General features: G+C 64.7%; 1 protein-coding gene across 4 annotated transcripts in view; it reads right to left on the bottom strand.

Moving 5' to 3' along the window:
- Nucleotides 1-850: 850 nt before the first annotated feature.
- The window catches only part of DOK7 (docking protein 7), a 38,164-nt gene continuing 13,582 nt past the window's right edge, over nt 851-25,432 (bottom strand). For 2 of the 4 annotated variants that reach the window (XM_021666998.2, XM_064363828.1), the window contains 6 exons: nt 15,329-15,448; nt 11,654-11,773; nt 9,323-10,047; nt 5,791-5,833; nt 1,805-1,957; nt 851-1,506 (listed from right to left, as the gene is read on the bottom strand). In XM_021666998.2, coding sequence (XP_021522673.2) covers nt 1,373-1,506; nt 1,805-1,957; nt 5,791-5,833; nt 9,323-10,047; nt 11,654-11,773; nt 15,329-15,448 — 1,295 coding nt within the window. In that variant the 3' untranslated portion in view covers nt 851-1,372. Of the gene's footprint in view, nt 1,507-1,804; nt 1,958-5,790; nt 5,834-8,333; nt 10,048-11,649; nt 11,774-15,328; nt 15,449-25,432 lie in introns of those variants that run through there. The other 2 variants (XM_064363830.1, XM_021667000.2) reach the window with 2 other exon arrangements.

Below are 25,432 nucleotides of genomic sequence, written 5' to 3'. Positions count from 1 at the left end.
ATGGGAAGCCTGAGCTCCAGCCGGCCAGGGTCTTGGGGAGGGGCGGGGCTGTGCGCCCAGGTTGCATGTCTGAGCTGGTGCATGTGGTGGCCCGGAGGTGGGCATCTCAACTCCGCCACCTGGAGGGCCTGACATGGCTGCAGCCCTGGACCAGGGTGCAGGCCAAGCCTTGCCCCAACTTGCAGCTTAAAATCTTGTCCAGGGGCCTCCGGGGTGAGAGCCCAGCCCTGTGTCTGTCAGAATGCTCCCCAGGGCCCGGGCGTCTAAGCAGGACATCTCTGTCCTGGCCCAGCTGGCTCCAGATTGACCCTGCATCCCCAGAAGTCACAGGCGGAGTGGGGGCACCAGGAGGGCCAGTGCCCTGAGCCTGCCCACTCGAGGGCCCCACTAAGCAGCAGTGGCAGCCACCTGTAGTCCCCAGGCAGGCTGATCCTGAACTCCCTGGGTCCTTGATGAGCTCCTGGGGGAGGGGCAGGGGAAGGGCAGGAAGATGAAAGAAAGGGATGAATACGGGTGGAGCCCTGACATGCAGACAAGAGCTCCGTCTCCAGGAGCAAGGCAGGGGCCCGCCGGGGGCTTCCTCTTGCCGCAGGGGTTGAGGGCACGCAGGACGCCCACCACCTATGCACATGGCCCCATCAGCCCACCGACCCCCAAGCCACAGCACCCACGCAGAAGGAAACCCCAACCCTGTGCCACCAAGGAAGGCAGCCCTGCTCGCCCCAACCCTGAGCACCCCACATGAAGACATCAGATCCATGTCCAGGAGAGAGAAAAACTGGGCATCATCAGAAACAGAACAGTCACAATGCGAAGCTCTTTACAGGACTGACTGTAATGGGTCCCGGGCGCAGGGCTGCCGGGAGGTGGGGAGGGGGTGCCGGCAGTGTGGAGACTCCAGTCTCGGGTGGCGAGGTGCTGAAGTGGGAGCAGGCGCTGCTTCTGGCGCTGCAGGGCACAACACCAAGGTGAAGAATGAGCGTTTTGCCAGGATGCGGCTGTCATCCAGGCGGTCACCTCCAGGGTGAGAGGGCAGTTTGCATCCCAGGCACCGCAAACCATGCTCCCAGACTCACTCCTAGGCAGCGACCAGAGCTACCTGACGCCTGGAAGCAGGGCCTCAGGCAGCCTGGGATCCAGAGCGACTCATTCAGGCCAAAGGAAGGGTCAGCCCGGGGCAACTGCAAGGCGGGAGGCCTGGCCGTGGGCCCTGGATACTTCTTCCTGTTTGCACCAGGGCCCGGAGACCGGCCACGCCCTCTCCTGCGACTGGGGGTCCCTGGGGATCAGCCCACGGCCGACAGAAGGGGCAAGCCTGCCGGGGGCTGCGGCAGCAGCACAGTGTGTCTGGTCAGCTCCAGGCACTGTGGCCTCACGGCTGGGCTGCCCTCCTCTGCTCCAGCTCCGACAGCTGCTCCTCCCGGGCCCGGGCGTGCTGGGCCCCCACTCTGTGCGCTGTCTCGGTGGCAGCGATGTCGATCTGGGCGTAGAGGGAGGCGCCGGCCCCTGAAAGAAGCCCGTGTCAGCGGCAGCCTGCACCGCCCCGCTGCCCAGGCCCATGACCCTGCCGCTCCACACCAGTCCCCAGCCAGGCCTGCTGGAGAGGACACCCCCTTCTGCAGCGGGGACACCCTCAGGGGTTGTGGCCCAGCCAGGGATGGAGTTGGGGAAGTTTGCCTCCTGGGGGGAGGCTGGTAGGCAGAGCTCCCTGGCGAGGGCTGCTGGGTGGGGCTGGGGGACAGGGCCCTGAGGCTGTGGTCCCAGCTCCCAACTGTCAGGGCCTCCACGCAGGGCAGGGACCCACCTCGGACGCCCTCGCCGGCCTCCTGGAGCTCCAGGCCCATGTAATGCAGCTGCCTCCTGGAGGAGGGGCCGACGGGGATGTTCACGTAAGCGGGCGCCTCGCCTCGAGGCCTCTCTGGTCCTGGGCTGTCCACAGCCATGGGTCCTGGAGATCCTGTGGGGGGAGTGGCTGTGACCCCATGGGGACCGAAAGCCGCACTGATCCCAAAGATTGTGCAGTAAAGAGCTGCCCGCCCCGCCAGCCCCTCCTTCCCCCTCCGCCTCTCCTGCGCCTTGGGGGTTCCCGCTCCATTTTCCCTGACTGTCCATCTTTGGCCCAGCACTGCCCCATCCCAAAACCACCCCCCCACTGTCCACTCCTGGTCCAGGTGCCCACAGAGCAGAAGGAAGCGCCGCCCCTCCCCGTGCCACCTCTCCTGCAGTCATTGCCGACCCCCAGTGGACGCCTCGAGGCCCGCTCTTCTGTCCCTGCGCCACTCACCTGCACCTTCCTGGCAGTCTCCCTGCCAGCCACCCCTCCCCGACTGTCCTGGCACCTTCTCTCTTCTCTCCCTGTCCCTCCCAGGCCAGCACAGCCCTGCTTTGTTCTGGCCTCCAGCACCTGCCCCTGGTGTCACTGTCCTCCTGGGTCACCCCACCTGCTGCAGGCTCCGGGGTGCCCCCTTTCCTGCGCACAGGCCCAGGCTCCCTCTGCGTCCCCTCCAGGGCACCCAGGTGCCCCACACCCTCTCTCCCTTCATAGGAGTTACTCCCTAGCCCCGCCCACTTCCTAACAGCTGATGGTTCTGTCTGCAAACCCCACTGGTGCTGGGGTGGGCAGAGCAGGTGCTTGGAGGGGACCCCACGAGCCCGACTGGGTGGGACTTGAAGCAGGCTCCCACCTTGTGGGGCTGGACACACACTGGCCCCTCCTCTGCAGCCCTGAGGGCTCTGAACCGCAGGCACCAAGGTCCTGCAGAAGGATCCCGTTCTCCAGCGCCTCCTCCCACTCCTGTCGTCAGGGCCTTGTCGGGGAACTCAAAGCCACGTGACGTGGGGGCAGTGAGAGCAAGTCCCCCTTCCTCATTCCCGGACTCAGTGACTGGGAGGCTCAGCCAAGCCCTACCTGGGTTGTGCTCCCTGCCCCTGGCACACTCCGAGCCCTCAGAATTCAGGTGGGGGCTGGGATGGAGGGTGACTGCCCTGCAGGTCGGCCTCCCTGAAACACCTGCTTGTCGGGGGAAGGGCCTGGCTCAAGGCTGGGCCTCCCTGCCCCAGGGATGTGTCCGCAGCAGACCCAGGCTCTCCTGTGGCCACCCGCTGCCCGGCACCTGCAGCACGCGTCCACTCTGTCTGGCTGCTCATACCCTTGTCCCCATCACTCCCTGCCACATGTCTGGTGGGGGGAACTTCCACCTGCTTGCTCCCAGTCTCCCAGAGAGACCTGACTTGCTGATTCTGCAGCCAGCAGCCAGGACAGAGTGAGAGGGAGCCCAGGTCGATGCAGGTTCGCTCCCCTGATTCCATGAACTAAAGCAGCCAGCACAGTTCTGCCCCCACCCTGCCGGGGCCTAGGACCCTGGGGAGAACCCCTCCTGCAGTGCATGGCCCCCTCTCGGGATGCCAGGACCCCTTCATCAAGATGAGCCACAGAACACCGCAGCCAAGTTCCAGTGTCCAGGCAGGTACCTGGGCCAGCAGGTACAGGGGCATCAGGGTCAGCTGCCTGGAGGAGGGGGCGTGGCTGAGGGGTAGAGGTCGAGAAGGCATGGTGGGAGAGGCAGGTGTGGGGACAGCTGGGGGAGTGCCGGGGCCTGGAGTCTGGAAAGGGGCTAGGCTGCCATGCACAGGTCCCTGAAGCCAAGGGGCGTGGCTGGGGCTCGCCCATGATGGACTGGACACGCCTCTGTAGCCTGGCACCTCATTTTAGGATTGGATTCATTCTTCCAAGGTTGTCCCCAAGGGTGGTGGGTTGGAGGGGCGAGGGTGGAAGCTGGAAGGACCATGGAGTCCTGACTGCAGGGAGAAGAGACGAAGGTTCCCAGCACCACCAGGAGTCCACTAGGCTGTAAGCGGCGCTGGGCCAGGGGGCCATATCCGCAGCTCCTCCCCAGCCACCAGCGCCCAGGTCCCCAGTGCTCCGCCTCCTGTCCACTCCCTGGGACTTTGCTTTTGTTTCGGCTTCTGTAAGCATCGCTCCCAGTGCCTCAGACACTTGCGGTGAAGCAGGAACTGGGAATCAGCCCTTCTGCGCCCTCCTCCCGCACCCCGCCCTGGGCTGGCAGCCCGACACTACCACACCAGCCTGGTTCACCTCTGTCCCATGACAGACCCCGGGCGCCCCTCCCGAAAGCCCTGCCAGCCTCTGTGGAAAAGATTCACGTCCTCCAGTAGATCCTATGGGCCTGTCCCCTTGACCCCCACACCTGTGTTCCAGGGGACCCCGTCTGAGTAAAAGACACCTGAAGGGTATGGGTGGCCTCGGGGAGCCAATGGCAGGCCCCCGGGAGGACCCTTGGGGGAGGGCTGGCCCCACCTCCTCTGGCCTGGTGGCCACCTCAGCACTCTGGACTACAAGGATCAGTGTCCAGCCCAGGTCCAAGGCCGGCTAGTGGGGGCTTTCCAAGCTGCCCTTGCCTGCCTGTGGCCCCGCCCCATCCCCAGGTATCCCCTCCAGGCCTGCCTGGACCCTACGCCCCCTGTAGGTGCCACCTGCTTGGGAAGAAGGGATTGAGGAATCCAAGGCTCAGTCCATAGGGGCTCCTGCCCACAGGGAAACTGAAACACAGAACTATGCCACCCATTCACCCCAGGCCAGCCACCGTCACCTCCAGCCTCTCTCAACCCTGCCCAGCCTTCAGCAGGGCTCTGTCACCGATGACAGCTGGGCTTCTCCGGCGAGACCCTGGGGACCTATGCCTTCCCGCTGGTTCCCTGCCTGGCCCTCCCTCCCGGCCCGGCCCCAAAACTGCACCTGCCAGGGCACCAATGCCTGCTCCTCACCAAGTCGCTTACCACCAGCCCAGCCTCCACAGGCCCCCCTCCACTCTCTGAGGACACAGCCCCTCCTTCCAAGCTAGGGCTCCTGGACCCCAGCTCTGACTGCCTTCCTGCCATGCCCCCCTCCAGGAACAGGTCCATGCTTACGGCTTGGGGACCCACAGACCCAAGTCTGTGTCTCCCAACCCTCAATCCATCATCTAGCTGCCCACTGGGCACTCTCAGCCGGTGCTCCTGAGACAGGCCACATGGTCCAGGCCACACGGAGCCAACAGCCTGCCTTCTACCCACTGCCCTGCTGTCCACACCTGGGCTGGACTCACCCCCACTGCCTGCTGCCACCCAACACCCACTGCCACCCAGCACCCACTGCTGCCCAGCGCCCACTGCCACCCAGTGCCCGCTGCCACCCAACACCCACTGCCACCCAGTGCCCACTGCCACCCAACACCCACTGCCACCCAGCGCCCGCTGCCACCCAACACCTACTGCCACCCAGTGCCCATTGCCACCCAACACCCACTGCCACCCAGTGCCCGCTGCCACCCAACACCCACTGCCACCCAGTGCCCACTGCCACCCAACGCCCACTGCCACCCAGCACCCACTGCCACCCAGCGCCTGCTGCCACCCAACACCCACTGCCACCCAGCGCCCACTGCCACCCAGCACCCACTGCCACCCAGCGCCTGCTGCCACCCAACACCCACTGCCACCCAGCGCCCACTGCCACCCAGCACCCACTGCCACCCAGTGCCCACTGCCACCCAACACCCACTGCCACCCAGTGCCCACTGCCACCCAACACCCACTGCCACTCCAATGCCCGCTGCCACCCAGCATACACTGTCACCACCACACCCACTTTCACCCCATTCCCCACAGTCCCTACTGGCAGTGGGCCCACCACCCTCCCCCTCTAGCCAGACTCTGGCTGTCATTTCTGCGCCCACCCGGACTCCCATCTCCCTGTCCCTGAGCTCTGAGGGACTGGCTCCAGGTGCCTACCTGAATGTGCTGTCGCAGGTCCAGAGGATGAGGCAGCTGCTCCCTAGACCAAAGAGAAGCCAGGTCAGCGCACCCTTCAGGCCTCCCTCCATCCTGTGCCCGGGGCCTCTGAGAACAAGGATGATACCCCCGAGAGTGACACAGGCTGGGGGACCGGGGCCACCTGCAGGGAGTCCACCCACCATCCCTGATGCGTTCTCTCCAGGGCCCTTTGCCCCACACGCCCCAGATATCCGGGCCGCCCACCCACCCTGACCTCTCAGTCTGGTGGCAGCCCCCAGAACTAGCCACAGAAGAGCTGGAGGCCTCATCCTCTGGGGATGGGGTGGCTCCGAGCCCCTGGCCCTGTCCAGCTCCGCCTATTTTGCTGCTAGAGCTTTATCGGAGGAGGCCCACACCCACGAGAGGCAGTGTCTGGGCGCCGACCTCAGAGCTGAGTGGCTGCTCCGAGCATGGCCTCCATTTCCTTTCCCGTCCTTCAGGGCGTGGGCCCCGCTCTCAGCAGCTGGCGGGGAGGGCTCCGCGGGGGTGCCCCTGGAAAGCGCCCCATTGAGAGGCCCCAGGTGAGATGAGCACAGTTCCCCGACACTGCAGGCGACCTGCCTGCTCCTGGGCCTCTGAAGTGGGCTGTGCCTAACGGAGTGCCCTGAGTCCCTGGAGGAGCCTGGGGTGGGGTCTGAAGGCCACTCGAGGGTGGGATGGCGGCCCACGGCTGAGCTCAGAGGTTTCCTGCCCTCCTTCAGCCCGGACAAGCAGAAGCTGGGCCAGCCCAAGTGAAGGCCCCACGTGGACCCCAGAAAGAGGCCGCAGCGCCCTCCTGTTGTGAGGGCCCTGTGTGGGTGGGGCTGGGAGGCTGGAAGTGGGGGCTCGGTGCTGAGTTCCGCTCCAGGCCAGACTTGAGGGTAGACAGTCACAGGACTGGGACCCTCACACAGGGTGACCTGAGAAAACTGGACTGATCCAGACTCTGAGAGCCTTTGACAAAGGCCGGCACCCCGAGCTCATCACACACAGGCCTGAAGGCTCCCGTCCCGGGATGCCCTGGGAGGGCCAGGCCGCAGGTGCAGGTGGTGCAGAGCCCGAAGCAGTGAAGGTCCGCCCTGTCCCTACCTGGCCAGGCCCAGAGGCTCCTGGGTGGCGAGAGAACAGAGCCAGTGCCTGCCCCATCTGGTTGCCCCTGGGCTGAGGAGAAGCCCCCACTCCACTGGCCACCCACTTGGGGAGGGGAATGGAGGCTGGAGACCCCGGGCCGCACACTGCAGCAGGCGGTGGGCAGAACCTTCAGACGCGCGGAGCGAGGCCTGCGCTCCATCCAGCACAGTGGGAAGAGGCAGACGCCCGGGCCGCGTCCCCATAAGGAAGGGCTGTCCAGGGGCCTGGTCCCGCCGGGCAAGAGGCCCCCATGACCCCACACCACCCCCCAGGCCACCGTGGGGTGCCTCAGTCTGCTCTTCCCAGAGGGACCCTGTCCCCCGAGCCTTGGGCAGGGGACCCGCGGGAACGCAGAGGGCTGAGCTCGGATGATGAGGACTCTGGCAGGAGGGCCTGGCTCCCCAGCGTGGAAGCCACAGCCTCTCATCCCGCGACAAGGCTGGTGCGGCCACCGCCTGAGGTGACAGCAGCTGGGGCGACAGTGACAGCAGCTATCAAGCCCCTGCGACGTGACCTCATCAGACCCTCATGCAGCCCAGTGAGGCAGGGTCTGTCATCCCATTTGCAAGAGGAAACTGAGGCTCAGAGAGGCACGGGGCTGGCTACGGGCACCCAGCCAGTGGACGTGGCCCAAACTCAGTACCCAAAGCCCACACTTGCCACCAGGCATCACTGCAGAAGCTCCTCCAGGACTCCCCACGCAGAGTCGCCCCCAAACAGGGTGGCAGGCAAGAGGGCAGAGAGGTGCCCCCACAGGATGTGCAGGGGTGACTCAGACCAGCCTGGAACTTGGCCCCATATGAGGAGACAGGCAGGGCAGGGGCCCCAGGCTCAGAGCCAGTCTCCTCCTGGCCTCAGGTTGGAGGATCTGCTCTTACCTGTACCTGAGGAGCCCCGTGCCTGAGCCCGAGGGACTACTCAGACCCCATTGTGGTCTCCAGGACACACCCAGGAATGTGCCACATGTGCATGCACACATGCACACACACACACCACGTGCACGCACACACCACACGTGCACACACCACATGTGTGCACACACGCACACGCACGTGCGCACACAGGCACACGCAGGCACGCACACGCGCACACGCACGCACGCGCATGCACACACGGACACACACACATGCACATCCCAGCCCGAGGGCTGCCCGGCACTGCCTCTCTGCACGCCACAGCATTCAGGCCCAAGGCTGACGAGACAGACGAGGCTGCTCCAGCTCCTGAGATGATGGCCGAGGAGGCTGGGCTCGGAGACTTCGGATCCAGGCAGAGGCCCAGCATGGAGGCCAGGCGAGGGGGCAGAGGGCGGGGCAATGGACGAGGACAAGGTGGTAAGAAAAGAACACTTTATTTCCAGTCTGAGAACGTCTTATAAAAAGTGTCAGAGTGAGAAACGGCTGACAGCGAGGGATGGAGCCAGGTGTTCCCAGGGTGCGGCTGGGCAGTCAGGGCTGGCTCCGGGCTGGGTGGGACGAAGTCACCCAGGGTGTGCACAGTGGGCCGGATACCGCCCTGCCTCCGACGCAGGGGAGCCGAGCTGCTGACACCAAGGGGCACTGAGCCCTGGGCCAGGGCAAGCACAGGCAGGGCCCGGAGCCTCCCGACGCCAAGCCTGCCTTGGGCCCCACAAGGAGGCTCCCACCAGAGGCCTGGGGCACACGGCCCCTCCCAGCAGGGTCAGTGGGTGAGGCTGTTCTGAGGACACCGCCTGCCCCCAGGGCCTTCCTGCAAGGGCTTCATCAGGGAGCAGCGGGGCCCAGACCCCAGAGACCTCACGAGTCACGCAGCCTCCTGGGCTTCGGTTTCCTCCCATAGACGGGGATGAGGCCCGGCGCACACAGAGCCAGGGGCTGGGCTGGTAGAGCCTGAGTGTCCAGAGCCACTGTGGGTGGCTTGGTGCTTAGCAGGTGGTGTGACCGCACCAGAGGGGTGAGGGGGAGAACCGGCCACCCACGAAGGGGGCGTGAGGCCCGAGGAGGACAAGGCAAGGCCAGCAGCGGGGCCTCCAGCCCTTGGCGCCGCGGTGCGAGGCGTAAGCCGCAGAGATGCAGCCCCCGCCAGAGCCCCAGAGCCTGATCCTCAGACTAGGAGACACGGAGGGAAGCAGTTGGGCCTTGGGGCTCTGCCGACCCCGACCTGCCTGACCCAGAGCCCCTGCCTTCCAGAACTCACCTCCCCAAGCCAGCCCCTTCCTCCACGGGCAGCCACAGGGTGCTCCCTCCAGTCCCCTCTCCGGGAGACCCCGGTCCCTCCCGCAGAATGTGGAGCGCCTGTCCTGGGCAAGGAGGCCAGCGCCACCCCATCTCCCGTCTGGGGGCAAATTCAGCCCCTGTGCAGCCGCGGACCGGATCTGCGGCTCTCAGGGAGGGGGGTTTACCTTGAGTCCTCCACAGACTGGACATGCCGAAAAGAAGGCTGGGGCTGGCCCTGCGTGGGGGCCGCCTGCTTCCCAGGGCTCGCCGGGGGCCGGGCCAGGCAGTGTGGCCTCACCGCCCTGGGGGGCCTCCGTCACCAGGCCCTGCCGTCTCGTGCCCAGCCAGCCAGAGGGACACCCGGCGGACGTCTGGCCGCCCGAGTCCCCGGCCGCACCGTCGCCAGGACTGCCCTGCGAGGCGGGGCTGTGGTCCCTGGGAGCCAGGCGCAGGCTGCGTGGTGTGTCGTAGTGGGGCCGCAGCGAGGTGGGCACCTGGTACTCAATGGCCCCGGGTGGGCAGGTGCACAGGCTGGGCTCAGGGGCCCCGGCCGCCGGCAGGCTGAGCAGCGAGCCCAGTTCGTCCGCAGCCCGCCACACGTCCAGGCTGCTGCCCGCGTAGGAAGACAGGCTGCCGGAGTAGGAGGAGTGGCTGCCCGTGGCGATGCCGCTGTCCGAGGAGCTCTGGCGGCCGACCTCCTGCAGCTGCCGTGGCCGCAGCAGCTTGGGGGGCGGCCTGGAGGCGCCCAGCATGGCTTCCCCGGGGCCCTGGGCAGCTGCTGGCCTAGGCCCCTCCTGCGATGTGCTGGCCGACGACAGGGACTGCTCTGGCCATGAGGTGAGCCGGCTGCCGGCGCTGACGTCCGAGTGGCTGGCCTCCGAGGAAGAGCTGGACAGGCTGCGGTCATCCCCTGGGACAGAGCAGGAGGCCAAGGCAGCTGGGGATGGCAGGGGGCTGGGGAGGGCTCAGGGTGGGGCTGGCGCCTGGTGGATCCCCACCGGCTGGCACCTCCTGATCTCACCCCCCCTCCAGCCCCCAACTCCCTAGGGACTGTCACAGAAACCTGGCTTCACCAACGACAGGGCACCCTCTGCCCTCCTTGTTCCTCGTCCACTCCTGTCCTTTGTCTGCTCCTGTCCTTCTGCCACCCACTCTCCTAGGCCCCGGGCCCCTCCCTCTCAGCGCCCCTGCCAATACCTGGGTCCCAGCCTCCTCTTCTCCCCCAGAGTTCCCCACCCTCCCTGCCAAAGAGACCCACACTCTGTGCCCAGCCATCCTGACTGCCTTCCAGGGCCACCTGGGTAACTTGCCCTCTGCACCATCATGGCACCAAGGCTGACCTGCACTTCCCTTCCCCAAGAACTTCTCAGACCCTGCCAGCCTGGACACCTCGACTCGGCCCCTGCCCTCACCATGCTGGGTCCCTGCCCTCGGGGATGAGAACCACACCCGCAGCAGGTCCCAGGCTGCCTCCCTGCCAGGCCTGGCCTCGTGAGCCCATGGGAAAGCTGCTCTCACCTCTGTTGCTTCGCTAAGCTGCCTGCTCTGCCTTCCAGGGTTTCCAGGTGGAAGCAGTAGTGAGCCACCCCCAGGAAGCCCGAAGCTCACTGCAAATCTGAGACCCCTTCTCCCAGGGCGGGGGCAGGCAGAAGGGGAGAAGGCCGCTGTCCGATTGGTGCACGCCAGGGTCAGGCAGTGATCAGAGGGCACCGGCCGGACCAGCCCACACTTGGCCCTGGGAACAGGTCGCCCATGCAGCCACCCTCCTGGGAGCACAGCAGCCCCTCACTGCTCTGCCAGCCCCTGGCACCACCTCCTCTCCCCACAATGGCAACAGAGCCAGAGCCCCCAGCAGCTGAGGAGGCGCCTCTGCTCCTGGGCAGCCAGCTCACCTGCCTTAGAGCCTTCTGTCTGGGCACAGAAGGTAAAACCAACACTCAGGGCCTTGGTCTCCCCCAGGCACAAGCTGGTGGGCAGGAAAAGATTCAAAGGCTCTCAGAGCAGAATCACCTTTCCTGTCAGCACCTCAGACCAGAGTTTAGCAAATGTGGAATCAGGAGTGCAGGAAGGAACAAATGATCAGAGGGAGAAGGAAGGAATGAATGATGGGGGAGAAGGAAGGAATGAATGATCAGAGGGAGAAGGAAGGAAGGAATGATGGGGGGACAAGGAAGGAATGAATGATCAGAGGGAGAAGGAAGGAAGGAATGATGGGGGACAAGGAAGGAATGAATGATCAGAGGGAGAAGGAAAGAAGGAATGATCAGAGGAAGAAGGAAGGAAGGAATGATCAGAGGGAGAAGGAAGGAAGGAATGAGCAGGCGGAGAAGGAAGGAATGAATGATCAGGGGAGACGGAAGGAATGAATGAGCAGAAGGAAGGAATGAATGAGTCGGGGGAGAAGGAAGGAATGAGCAGAGGGAGCCCACAGCCCCCATGCGCGTATGGAAGCCTCCGGCGCTCCCCTGCTGGAGCTTAGCCGAGGCCCCACAGCCCAGGCCCGGCCCCGGCCCTACCTCCACTGCCCGGCCGGCCCACGGGGGACAGGAGGCTCAGCCGCTTCTCCAGCTGCAGGGCTTCCAGGGCTTCCTGGGCCACGCGCTCCTCCACGGTTGAGGGTCCCACAGGACTCGGGTCTGCAGCAGAGAGAAGAGTCCGTGGAGGAGGTGGCCCCACCTCCCACCCTCACATGCGGGCACAGCCCAGCCTGACGCTGGGCTCCCCCTCAGTGGAGTGGCAGTCCCCTGGGAGCCCCACTCCTCCCCACACCTCAGCCCAGATGCTGGGCATCACATGCAGACACCCACGCCGCCCCCATCCAGGCCACCAACTGGTCCCTTTGCTCGTGGACGGCCCTGCCACCTGTCCACTCACCAGGGCCCCACGCCAGCCAGACCCCTCTTCCTCACCACCACTGAGTCTCTCAATTTACTGTTCCAAAAACGCCCGGCCCCTCCCCAGCCCCTAGTGCCTGCCTCGCTGCAAGAGGTGTTGCCCACCCCCCATCACGGCGCCCACTTCTCGCAGGCTCCCTTCCCCCTGGGGTAAACGCACCCCTCACTTTGCGGCAGCCCCACTGCTCCCTGGGGCTTCGGATGGAGCCTCACACGGTGCCCAAGGCTCAGAGCTCAGTGGTCTGCGGACCCTCAGCCTCACCCAGCCCCTCCCCTCAGGGCTGCATCCAGGGAGCCCCAGCCCCCACCCTCTCTGGTCATCATCCATGTGTCCTGTGGGACTGGGTGGCCAGAATCCTCCCCTTCCTGCCCAGACAGGGCGGGACCCTCTCTGGCCCCTCAACACCATGGCCCCGAACCTCAGCATCACTGCCCGGGTCCTCAAGCCCCCACCTGTGCTGGGATGTCCCAGGCACTCGGTGATGAGAATGCTGGGCTGAGAGGCTGCCGTGCCCAAACAGCGGGCCTCAGGACCCTGTCCCCTCCACATCCACTGCACCCATGGCCACAGTTCTTTAAAGAGCCACACCCACAAGAGCAAACCGACCCTGTCACGCTCCAAGTGGCCTCCTCTGGGCCTCCAGGACACACCTCCTGCCACCCACCTCGGGGACACCTGCAGGACTGAGCCAAGACAGGTCCAAGAGCCTGCTCTCCCCAGAATTCAGGAGCAGAGGCAGCGTGAAGTTTCACCCAATCCTGCAGCGCCCAGCGGATGGGAAGGTACAGCCCACGGCCTGGGACATGGGATCAGAGCCTGGGCGGGAACTGAGCCTGGCAGAGGCTGGACATCAGTCTCGCCGCCCCACAGTCAGGCTTCCGGAGAAAGAGAGACAGCAATGGTGCCCCTGTCCCGGTTCATGTCTAGGCTGAAGAAGCCCTGATAGGACACCGTCCTCTGCTGACACCTTCAGGCCACACAGGTGCCCATCTGGGGCCTTGAGCACAACCGGTCGCCCTGTCGGGACCTCAGAACCGGGCCCTCCCCACGGGCAGGTGAGAACTCACTGCACTGGGCCCAGGAACCAAGAAGAGGCTGGAGGAGCCCCCGCCAGCCTACGGGTATGGCCGCCCCGAGGCACTGCTCCGGTCAGCCTGGGGACCGGCCGGCCCACGACCCTGTGGCCCAGTCTGTAGCACTGCCAGGGACAGGGATGGGAGGCACAGGCCTCTCTCCTGTCTCCTCCCCGCCTGTGCCTGGGAGGGTGGAAGGTGATGGCAGCCAAGGCAGTGCCAGCTCAGGCCCCACTCCCTCCTGACACAGCCTCCTGGCGGCCACCCGGCTTGGTGGCTCCTGGCGCTGTCACAGACACATTCTGCCGTGTGGGCAGGACAGCAGGCGCCAGTCCTGGCTCCTTGGCACACTGAGGGTCCAGGCCGAAGACAGGCACAGTGACAGGACAGTTCCACTGCCCCTCAGCCCTGGGACCTTCCCACCAGGGCCGCCCCCAAAGTCAGTGCCCTGCGGTTGGGACGAAGAGCGGCCCCTCGGTGACGCCAAGGTCAGGACGCAGGACACGACTTCCTCCATTTCCCACCCAGTTGCCGGTGGGCAGCAAGACGCAGACTGACTCCCAGCCCCACCAAGCGCCCCCTGAGCCTCTCACCCCCGTCTGCAAAATGGGGGTGCAGCAACAGGGCACCCCTGCAGAGGCCGGGCCAAGAAGGCAGCACGCATGCTGTGCTCGAAGCCAGCAGACCCCGGACCTCAGAGCCCGCCCCTCCTGCTCCTGGCGCGTCTGACCGCCTCTGTGCCTCAGTGTCCCCGTGCAGAAGTCCAAGGGGCTGGACTTCCTGCTTCTTCAGTGGGTGTGACCACAGCAGGCCCAGCACAGGAGCACAGCAGAAAGCCCGGAGCGTGAGGATGCTGAGGGGCTCTGCGGTGGGGCACAGCTGCAGGCCGACGCCCTGACCGCAGAGCTTTCTGAGAGCCCCCAGCTGACTCTGGCTCACAAGGACGTCCTGTGGAGTGAGGTCTGGGACTTCTGGGCAGCCCAACCCCTCCAGTCGCCAACAATGGCCCTGCCAGGGGTGGTGGCGCCTGTCCTGTCTAGCGGCTGTCCCAGGCCGAGCCTCCCTGGCATCCTTTGCCCAGTGCTGCTTCCCGACACAGCTCCAGCTCCCGGGAACGGCCTGCAAGGAGCAGGAGGGAGCGGGGAGGCCTCCTGCTGCCCCTGCCTGGCCCTGTCCCCGCCCCACGCCCTGCACAGCCGAGCACGCTGACCGCACCATCCACAGATGCCGGCAGCCACTAGGCAGGAAGACGCCTGCAGGAGTGCGGCTGCACCATGCAGCATGGCGGGGTGGCAGGGAAGGCCCTGGCCACAGGTGCCGCCTCTGTCCTCCCAGGGCTGCCCCCCACGTACCTGAGCTGGTGTGGGTAGCAGGCATTGGGGACTGCGGCCAGAAGGGAGGCCGGGGCGCCCGCATGCTGCTCACCTCTGTCCTCCCAGTCACCCCCTTTACCACGCCCCGGCTGGGGTGCCAATGCCGGGAGGCGCCACCTGTGAGCTTGCCGGTCCCCCGCCACGTGGCCTGAGCCTGGGCCTCACTTGGCCGTTGTGACAAGCGTTGCCCTCATGGAGCTAGAGGAGCGCTGGAGAGAGGAGGCCCTGCCCCGCACCTGCCCCGACATGGGGAGCCCTGCCGTGCCCAGGCACCAGCACCCCTCTGGGGTCCAGCAACCACAGCCTGCGAAGCCAGCACCTCGACTGGCCGCGGCCACAGCCAAGGAAGCGCGGGTGGGACGAGGCGAGGCCCCTCAGTCCAGCGTGCCTGAGACCCCACAGCCAGGCGACCTCCTGAGGTGACCTGGGGCCTAAACACGGGGCCCAGGTGGAGCAGTCCCCATCCCAGCCCCGCTGGCTGCCGAGCTCCGGCAAGGCCCTCCACAGTCCCGGCCTGGGAGATGGTGGGGGGTGTCGGAGGGTCCTTTTACTGCACAGGAGCAGTTGCCGCTGACTGTCCCAGCCAGAAAGCTTTAGGCCCCAGCGTCCCAACCGCTCAGACCCCCGAGGGAGAGCGCCTGCAGGGACACGCCCGGCCGGACGCGCTGAAGCCCTCGGAGGGTCTGTAGAAGCCCAGCCTGCAGGCCTGGCCCGGAGGGGGCTGGTTCCTCAGCTGAGGGTGGGGAGGGCGGCCACCCAACTAGGTGACGAATTGGCGTGGCCCCCCGGCCCCAGGACACCGCCCAGCCCACCGAGCGCATCCTCCCGGCCGACCGGGCTCCACACACACCTGGGAGAACGGGCCGCAGCCCGAAGGGGCCCTTGGTAGGGGAGATGCCTCGGACGATGCAGTCGAACAGGAAGCTGATCTGCTCCCCCTCGGCCGAGGACAGGAAGAAGACGCCGGCCCCTGCAGAGGGAGGACAGAGACACGGGTCAGCCTGGCCGGAGCACAGCTGGGGACCCCGCAGAGCGGGGACGCAGGGAACTGGAGCAAACTCCGCCACAAGCCGCCAATGACACCCTGCCTGGCCCCGCGAAGCCGGGTCCCCAGAGCCTGTGGACTCCCCACGGACCCCGAGGCGCCCTTCAAACTTGGGCAGCTGCTCGAACAGCTTGGGCTGCTGGGCGCCAGGGTGAGTGCTGCCCCTCCCGTCCCAAGTCCTGTGTCCAGAGGACACGCCCCAGAAGGAGGTGGGAGGGAGCGCCCTGCCTTGGACAGAGATGGGTGCCCCCGCCCACACACCTGCCTTCTGAGCTAGCTTGCGGGGTGGGGAGGTGGGAATGGGGGGATGGGGGTTGTGGCTGCTCTGCCATCTGGCAGTTCCTCTGCCCCCAGGGCCCAGCAACCACCCCCGCCAACAGCCATCTTGAGGGTGAATGAAGCTGCCAGGAGACCCCAGAGACATCAAGCAGGGTCCCCTCAGGGCTCCACGGCCACGGCGGAAGGAAGTTGTGCCACCTGGAGCTGGGCCACACCCCAGGACGGCCCCATGGGACCGCACTTCCTCCCCCAGGGCTGTCGCGAGGGCTACGGTCGACTGTTTGTGAAAGACGTGGCACGGCACCCGCCCACACATGCCACGACCGTCACGCCGGCCAGCGCCGTGTCCTCCCCACCTCGGGTGGCCTTGCCGCCTCCTCAGTCATCTTTCAGGGGGAAGCTGGAGCTCCCAGTGTGGGGTGCAGCACCCTGGGCCAGCACCCACCTCTGCACCCCCACAGCAGCAGGAGGGTCCCCAGGGCCAGCCTGGGGTCACTGACAGAGTGACGGAGCCCCCACGCGTGGAGAAACCCCAGCTGCGAGTCACGGGGCGCTGCCCTTCCGGCCGGGGGTGAATGGAGCCCTGGCGGCCACGTGAATGGGTGCCTAGGCTGGCTGTGCCCGCTGGACACTCCGCCTGGCGTCACCTTACAGGAATCCCTCCCACTCCGGGGCCTCTGCCTGTTGCCCAAAGAGAGGCACGCCGGAGGCAAGGCGCCGGGGCCGGTGAGGGGTGGGGACAGGAAATCTCGGCATTATAACCCCGCTGCCCGTCACCCAGTCACGCTCCGCCTTCACAGAACCCAGGCTGCAGATTCCAGGGATGCAGAACTCGGGCCAGCCCTGACACGTGGCAACACTGCCGGCCCCTTGGCAGCCACCCCGGGCACACGAGGGTGAGCGGCACCTCGTGCTGTGGATGCCTCCTTCCACGTAATGTCCCCAGACCAGGTCACCGGACGGCACCATTCCTGCTTTAGCGACGAGGACACTGAGGCCCAGAGAGGGCACGCCACCTGTTCACTGTCACACAGCCACGAGGTGGACTCAAGCCCCAGTCCCCTGGCCCCCCCGACACTTCCTGCCCCACACAGCTTCCCGTCCTGCTGTGGGTGAGGGGTGCTGCTGACCAGAAGCCGAGGTGGGGCATGGAGGGGAGGCCAACACCCACTGTGATGCATCCAGGAGGCTGCCCCAGAGGCTCAGAAGGGCCGGGATGGGGTGGGGGCCCCCAGCCAGGGAGGGCGGGTAGAGGAGAGCTTGCGCCAGGCCCTGGGGGCAGGCGAGGAGAAGGCCAGCACGCTGTCTGCTGGCTGGCTCACTCACCGGGCCAGGCTGTCTCTCCCTGCCCGGCGGTCTGGCCCTCCCCTCCCTGTGAAGGGCTCAGCCGGCCTGGCCCCAGCTCTCTCTAATCCTGAGCTTACAGACAGCTGGCAGTGGCCGAGGGACAATGCGTCCCCTGACTATAAAAGCCGCATTCTGAAGGCGTGGAGCCGGCCCGCATTCCACGGGCTTCTTCAGAGCTTCACTCGCCCCGGAGACGCCGTCGGCGGGCAGAGCCTGGAGCACAGCCACTGCCGGCCTCGCCCCCCACGTGCCCACCATCCACGCCAGCACGGCTGACATCAGGGGCCCCAGAGGAAGACGTCCAGCTCCGGGGCTGGTCTGCAGGTTCTCAGGCCGTGGCCTCCCAGGACGTGGCATGGCTGGGCTCTGGCTGGGCCCCCCGGGTTCACGCTGCACCCCTGTCCCCAGGCTCCCCGCTCCCACCCAGCCCCCCACGTCCTTGGGAATGCTCAGAGCTCCCTCTGCACACCAGGTCAGCCTGACATCTCCACTCAGGAGGCCGCTGTCCCCACTGCGCCACACCCCTGGCCACATAGAATGCTCCCTGACCTGTGGAGACTCAGGCCACGTAACGCCAGCTTTCATGATGCTTTCTTGGCTCCTGGCCCCCTTCAGTCCCCTTCAGTCCCCTGACCCCGACAGCCCCGCTGTGATGCTGTCACAGGCGCCTCCTCTGGGGCAGAGCCCCATCTGCTGCCGTCCCAGCCAGCAGCCTAAGCAGCTGGCTGGCCAGGCACCTGCGCCGTCTGAGGCCTCAGTGTCCCACCAAGCGCCCGACAACCAGGAGATTGGGGGGAAAGACATAGGCCGCCCCGGCCCCTTCCCCAGGACAGCATGGGTGCCTCCTGTTTGCCTGTGTGTTTGGGGAAAGTGCCCCCTGCCGTATCACACAGGTGTGGTGGCAGCAAAGCCATCCGCTCTGCTTCTGCGACCCCTGCCCTTGGAAGCCGCCCCTTCTCGGGAGGCCAGTCCACCCCCTCCCCGGAATCGGGGCCAGCCAGTGATGGCTCTGGCTATAAAGTAGAGCGAGCGATGCTGTCCCAGCCCCACTCCATGGCCATCAGAGGCCTGGCAGCTTCTGCCTCTGCCCTCTTGGAACCTATCGAGAAGTCCAGACTGTCCTGCTGGAGGGTGAGACTCCTGCAGGGAAACTGAGGCAACCCAGCCAACAGCCAGCATGGCTCTCTCCTGGGCCTTTGGGCCCCACCACCGCCAAATGCCACTGCCCAAGGGACCCCCAGCGGCACCTCACGGGGCAGAGATGAGCTGTCCCCACTGTGCCCCGTCCCGATCCCTGGATCGCCAGCCAGGGAGCAGCCACCAGGTTCCGAGTGTTTGTCACACCGCAGGAAGTAGCGTGGGAGACGCAGAGACACAGCACAGAGGCAGGCAGGACGGAAGCAGAAGGCCAGAGCCTGCGAGCCTCAGGGCAGCCCCCACTCTGGACAGGGGCTACTGAGCTGCGGGCGAACCTCACCCACGTTCCAGACGCACCTGCTTCCTAAGAAACACAGCTCCAGTGAAAAAGCTGTTGCACTCAAGCCCAGGACTCACTGGCTCGAGAAAGAAAACGCTCCTCCATGCAGACACCCAGCGAGCCAGTTCGAGCTAAGGCGATTTCTGTTGCAACAATCTTGGGTACCCCAGCAGGTACCCCTGGATGTCATTAAGTGCTCAGAATCCCAGCTCCTCAGAGAACAAAACATCAATGTGTTACCCCTTGTTGACAAAGATCATGCACTGGAACCATCTGAGAAGATTCTAGAAAGCTTCTGTGCATACAGCACTGACCTGCCTGGCTTATGCTTTGAATCAGAAAGTTGGCCCAGCTCACCGAGCCCCTCGGGAGGTCATTCTGCTCAGAGTTTCCTAGCAGAGTAAGATGTCCACCAATGGGAATTTCACTTTTCTGTGCCCTGATTTTGGTAGAAGCAAAGTTCAGTGAAACAAGTTCATATTCAAAATTGAGTTTTAAATTTCATCTCACCATTTCATGCCCACTGGGATGACTATTATCAAAACAAGCAAAAAAAAAAAAAAAAAACAAAGACAAAGACAGAGACAGAAAACAGAACAGAAAATGCCAAGCGTCAGGAAGAACATGGAGAGGCGGGAACGCTTGCCCGTGGCTGGTGGGAAAGTGACAGGGTCAGTTGCCGTGGAAGAGTCTGGCAGTTGCTCAAAACATTAAACAGAATTCCCGTGTGACCTGGCAATCCACTTCTGTGTCCTTCCGAAGGACTGCCAGCAGCACCCACACAGACACATGAGAGACAGCCCGATTCTCCGCAGCTGAAAGGCGGCAAGGCAGAGGCCACGTGTCCCTCCACGGAGGAACGTGCAGGCACGTGGCCACCCCTCAGTGGATCTGGGTGCCACGTGGAGAAGGAGGCAGTTCTGACGTGGGCCACAAGCTCGAGGAACCTCAAGGACACTGTGCCAGTAAAACAAGCCTGTCACAGCGGAGCAGACCCTGTGTGACCCCACTCACATGAGGTTGTCCAACTCACAGAGAAAGGAATTTGAGTGGGGGTGCCAGGGGCTGGGGAGGGGGCTGGTGTGAGTGTTTAATGGGGGCGGAGCCTCAGCCTGGGAGGATGAGAACGTTCTGTGGAGGGATGGCGGTGAGGGCTCCCTGGTGGCACAGATGAATGGAGCAGCCATGCCTCCCTCACCCTCTCCAGCCTGTGCCTCTCACGGGCCACCATCAGGGCAGGACAGAGCTGCGCAAGGCAGAGCATCGGTGTCCCTGCAGCCGCCTCTCTGCAGGTCAAGCGCATCCCACAGTCACTGTGACAAGGAATCCTGCACACATACATGCACAAACACACACACGCACAGGCGCACGCACATGCATGCACACAGGCACACATGCACGCAGGCACACACGCACACTCACACAAACACGCATCCACATGCATGCACACGCACACGCACACACACATACACATACTTCAAAATGTCTTAGGGGTGCAGCAGCCCCAGCACTGACCCCAAAGCTTCCTGAGCAGAGTGTAGCAGTGTCAGCCAAAGACAGGGCTCCCCCAAAGACAGGGTCCCCCAAAGACAGGACCCCCAAAGACAGGGCCTCCCAAAGACAGGGCCTCCCAAAGACAGGGTCACCACATCCCTGGGCTCCACCCGGAGCAGCAGGCTGGTCACGGCTTCCCCAGAGTGGACACGTTGCTCCCCCTGCAAGGCCCAGCAGAGGCCACTCCACCACGACCTGCCTTCCTCCCTCTGCCACCGGCCCCTCTTGCGGCATCAGTGGGTGCTTACCCACCCGGGCGCAGCCTGAGCAGGCCAGGGATTGCTCCAAGGCAGGCCTGGGCTGTACTTTTCTCTGCGTCTCCTGAAGGGCCAGCCAAGGGTCCTGCTGCCAGCCTGTCCAGGGTGTCCTGGATGGCTCAGCCCCCAACAGGGAGGCGTGGGGCGCCCTCCGAGTCCCCACAGGCACACAGGGCTGCTTCAGGAGGGCAGAGGAGGGGTGAGAACCGACACCCACTCCCAGGCTCCAGGCCCCCCTCGGCCCAAGACCCACCAGGTGGGGCCAGGGCCACTCCCAAGTGCACAAGAGGCGGGAGGGGGCTCCCTGGGGGGCAGGAGGGGGAGCCCTGGGGGTTTGGGAAGGTGATTCCTAGGGGGTGGGAGGGGGAGCCCTGGGGGGCAGGAGGGGGCACCCTGGGGGGGCGGGAAGGGGATTCCTAGGGGGCGGGGGTGCCTTGGGGGCAGGAGGGCTGAGGGTCTTGTTATCCAGACTTGTCAGTGCTGCCCAGGGAGGCTTGTGGGGGCAGTGGGGACGAGGCTGGGAGCCTCGCGGCATTTGGCTCACACAGCCGGTTCCCCCAGCGTCCTGTAGAAGGGACTCAGGGTCCCCACCATGCAGATGAAGAAACAGAGCTCAGGGAAATGTGAGCCCCAGCCAGGGATGCGAAAGACGCAGGTCAGCCCTGCAGTACCCCGGAAATCCTGGCACTCAGACTCAGGTCCAGGAACTCACATCCTTGTGTCTGGAGGCGTGAGATGAGGCTCCCTGTGTGGCTGGTCCCCTGTTCCTGAGGCCACGCAGCCCTGGGCTGCTTTTCTGCCCAGGAAACAGACTGGAGTGAACGTGCCCCAGGAGGAGGTGTGTCGGGGCTGCCCACGGCCAGCCAGTGTGGAGCATGGCAGCTGCTCCTGCCCCCGGACACCGCCTTGCTGCTGGCCCTGCCAAGAGCGGGGAGGCGGGGGCGGGCAGAAGGCCTGGCCTCTGGTGCCACAAGGGAGGAAGGGCGCAGCATCTGGGCCCCCCTCCCTCAGACCCCAAGTTCAGCCTTGGTCAGTGCGTAGCGCAGGAGCGGCCATGGCTGGGCCACATCACGGCCATGGAGCACTGGCCTCAGGAACGGCAGGGCAGGCGGATGGCTTCATGCCTCAGTTTCCTCCCCTGTAAAATGGGGATGGCAGGATACCTCATGGCAGGGGCCAGGGGAATGCACTAAGACAGCTGAGCGCTGAGACCCACGAGGGATCCCCGAAAGGCCGGCTCCCAGGAGCTGCCACAGCCAGCCTGGGCCCCCACTAAGTGGGCCACAGAGGAACTTGGCCCGGTGGAAACTTCCAGGCAGGGGAAGGAAATAAATGACAGACCTCTTGGAAATGTGATAGGTGGCCCTAGACCCAGAGGAGACTTGAGTCAACAGAGCAGATTAAATGTAGGGTCTACTCGTGGAGACCTGCAGGGTCAGGACCCCAGTTCCTGGATGCCCCTCCCCTTGCCACCAAGGCAGGGCCTTTGTGCTGGACGCTGGCCACCCCACACCCAGGGGCACAGCTCTAGAAGGCACTCCTCCTGGGCCGCCCCTCCTCCCCTTGTCAATCACCACCTGGTTAACATTCCTGGAATCCACAGGGTCGTCCCCCCAACCCACCAACCAGGCAGCTGCTGCCTGGGGTCAGCCTCACCCTCTGCCATCTGGACCACAACCAGAACCTTCTCTGGCCCCTGTCAGTCTATTCCTCCACGCCAAACTGCACCGTGGGGTCCACATTAGCATATGAAACACTCCCCTGCTCAAACACCTTCAATGGCTCCCTGCTACTTCAAGACAGTGGCGGTCCAATTAACCAACTGTTTTCAACCCAGCCCGGCCTCCTCTTCCTCCTCCACCCTCATGCCTCCCATCCCCACCTAACAGGGTTCGTACACATGCCTTTCGGGCACCCGTTCGTGCTCAAAGATGTCTTCTGACAGCTGAGCTAACTCCTATTCACCCTGCAGAAACCGCATGCGGCTCACTCCTCTAGAGAGCTTCCCTCAACGCTCCAGCCTGGGGTCTGCGCCCCTCCTGAAGGACTGAAAATGCCTCATTCCGACTCATGCGGGCTCTGAGGCCTGGCCATCCGATCCTTAGGCCCAGCTCTCGGCCAGGAGAACCCACGGAAGGCACTCCCTGCTGTCCCAGCTCAGGGACCCGCGCCGGGGCTGCCGCCAGCACGGTCCAGGGTGCAGTGCAGTGGCCAACGGCGGCTGGCAGGGGGCGCTCCAGAGCTGGGCAGACGCAGCGTCCACACAGCAAGAGCCTCCTAGTTGGGCTTTGCATTCTTCTTTTTTTTTTTTTTTTTTTTTTAGGTGGAGTCTGGCTCCGTTGCCCTGGCTGGAGTGCAATGACGGGATCTCGGCTTACTGCCACCTCTGACTCCCAGGTTCAAGCGATTCTCCCACCTCAGCCTCTGGAGTTGCTGGGATTACAGGCACCTGCCACCACACCAGGCTAATTTTTGTATTTTTAGCAGAGACGGGGTTTCACCATGTTGGCCAGGCTGATCTTGAACTCCTGACCTCAGGTGACCCGCCCGCCTCAGCCTCCCTAAGTGCTGGGATTACAGGCGTGAGCCGCCACACCCAGACACATCCTTTACTCATTTTTAAAAGTCAAAATGGTTTTAAAACGCTCCCTGTGGCTCCCAGAGGCTGGGTGAAGAGGCAGATGGGGTCCCTGGACTGGAAGCAGCCGGAGAGAATGGGTAAGGGGGAAAAGGGCATCATCTCCAGAAGCTTCCATTCACCCCCCAGGCCGAGCTCAAGCGTCCCCTGCCCCTCCAAAGCCTTCCCTTCCCGGACTCCGCGTGGGCTCAGCCTCTCCGGGGCCCCGCCCTCTGTCCTGCAGGCTGAGCCTGTCAGGGTGAGTGCCCCTCTCTCCTTTGCTCTCTACCAGGCACCATCAGTCCCTGCGGGCGGGGCCCAGTCACTCGCCGGTATGTGAGGCTGGAACCCACAGCTCCAAGCTGTCCACAGACCGTCGCCTACCACGTGCCAAGTGCGCTCAGGTCAAGCTCCCATAGTCCACACTACAGGCCCATGACCAACAGAGACCCAGGGAATTGGGCCACACTGGGGACCCAGGGTCACTGTCACCAAGCCACCTCCTGTCCCATTCTGAACAGGCAGCGGTCCACAGAGAGGACCCCCGCCCTCAGGGCCACACCCAGCCAGGCCTGTCTCCACCCGACCCCCACCAGGGCACCAGGGATGCGCAGCCATGCCCAGCGTCTCAGGATGAGTGAAGCGTCGCCTTGGGCCAGGGTGGCCCTCTTTGCTGTCTGCAGAGCTGGCTGTGGTGGGGCCAACTGAGGCGGTTCTGGGGACCGGGAGCCAGGCTGGGACCTGTTCCTGGGGAAGGAGGGAGTGTAAATTTCCTACACCCAGGACCTTCCAGGGCCTTCCCACGACTCCAGCCCCACTGCAACCTCCAGATGGAAAGTGACGAGGCCCACAGACTCATTGGGATCCAGATTCTGGATCTTTCTCCATCCTGGTGGCCCCAGTTGTAGGCCAAATGGTGGCCTAGAACATGTGTTTCCATTCCAGGACCTGTGAACAGGGGTCTCTGCGATGGAATCGAGGTTCTCGGGTGAGGTCATCTTGGGTCCTCCAGGTGGGCCCTAAGTCCAGGGACTGTAAGAAACGGAAGAGGAGGCGCAGGCGGGAGCCAGCAGGCGCAGAGCTGAGCAGCACAGCTGAGACCCAAGGCCACCGGGGCCACCAGTGGCTGGAAGGGGCGGGAAGGACCCTCCCCCGGGTCCTCCCCTAGAGCTTTTGGAAGAAGGCGACCCTGCAGACCCCATCCTCCAGGCTGCGGAAGGAATCCACTCTGGACTCTCGGCCCTTTCCTGGGGATCATCTGCTACAGAAGCCCCAGGAAGCTGATGCCGCTGCCCCTGGACCACCCGAGCTGCCGCTCCCTCCCGCAGGAGGCCCCAGGCTGCCCACACGTGCCGCAGATGCCCGGTCCCTCCTGCCACACAGCCTGCACTCAGGGCTGCGTTGAGAACACCATCGCTTGGCCAAGCCTAAGATCCAGCTTAAACCAGCCAGGGTGGGGGCCACGCCTGTCTCCAGGAGGACGGAGCCCAGAAGGGCCTGCCGGGGGATGGGATGGGTGGCTGGGTCAAGCCTTCCAGCCTGGCCTCCAGAACCCACCTGCCCTATGGGGTGTGTGGCCATGGGTAACAAAATTCCCAGAGCCCTTCTCTCAGCCCAGGGTCCCACAGGGGACGAGAACACTCAGCATTGAGCTGCAGAGGCGGGTTCCGCAGGGCTAGCCCCTGTTTTCAGGTTCTGCGGGGCCAGCCTGGTTTGTGGGTTTGTGGGGTAAGCCCCTGTTTTCAGGTTCTGTGGGGCCAGCCCGGTTTGTGGGTTTGTGGGGTAAGCCCCCGTTTTCGGGTTCTGTGGGGCCGGCCCGGTTTGTGGGTTTGTGGGGTAGGTCCTCGTTTTCGGGTTCTGTGGGGCCAGCACAGTTTGTGGGTTTGCGGAGGGAGCTGCTCTAACAGCTTGCCCTGGAGAGGAGGCAGCAGACGCCCTACGAGCGCCCACCCTGGCTTTCGGGCAGCCCAGGAAGACACCACAGCAGCCTCGCCCTTGGGCGAAGCGCAGCTGCAGGCGCTGGATTGCTTACCAGTGGCAAAGGGGCCACCCACAGTCCGGCAGACACGTGACCCTTCAAGGCCTCCGTGGAAAGACGTCCCGTAACTCCATTCCATTACAGCCCAGACAAAATAAACAGGTCTCCAAGGAAACGGGTCCTCCTGCCCTGCCCCAGCTTAGAGGGTGAGCGCGAGGTGCCACCCCAGCCAGCTACCTGCCCATGCCAAGGAGTTCCACAGACGAGAGGAGGGTATGGGTCCCCATCCTGCAGGGACCCCCAAACCTAGCACACCACAGACGAGACAGGTTGTCCGTGCCAGTTCCTGCTTCCCACGCGACAGAGGACAGCCACCCCAGGCTTCACTCCTGAAGCCCTC

The sequence above is a fragment of the Aotus nancymaae genome, unplaced genomic scaffold (assembly GCF_030222135.1).
Source record: "Aotus nancymaae isolate 86718 unplaced genomic scaffold, 86718_ANA_hifiasm-v0.15.2.pri h1tg000006l, whole genome shotgun sequence".
NCBI lineage: Eukaryota > Metazoa > Chordata > Mammalia > Primates > Aotidae > Aotus > Aotus nancymaae.
This window is presented reverse-complemented; position numbering and strand designations above follow the sequence as displayed.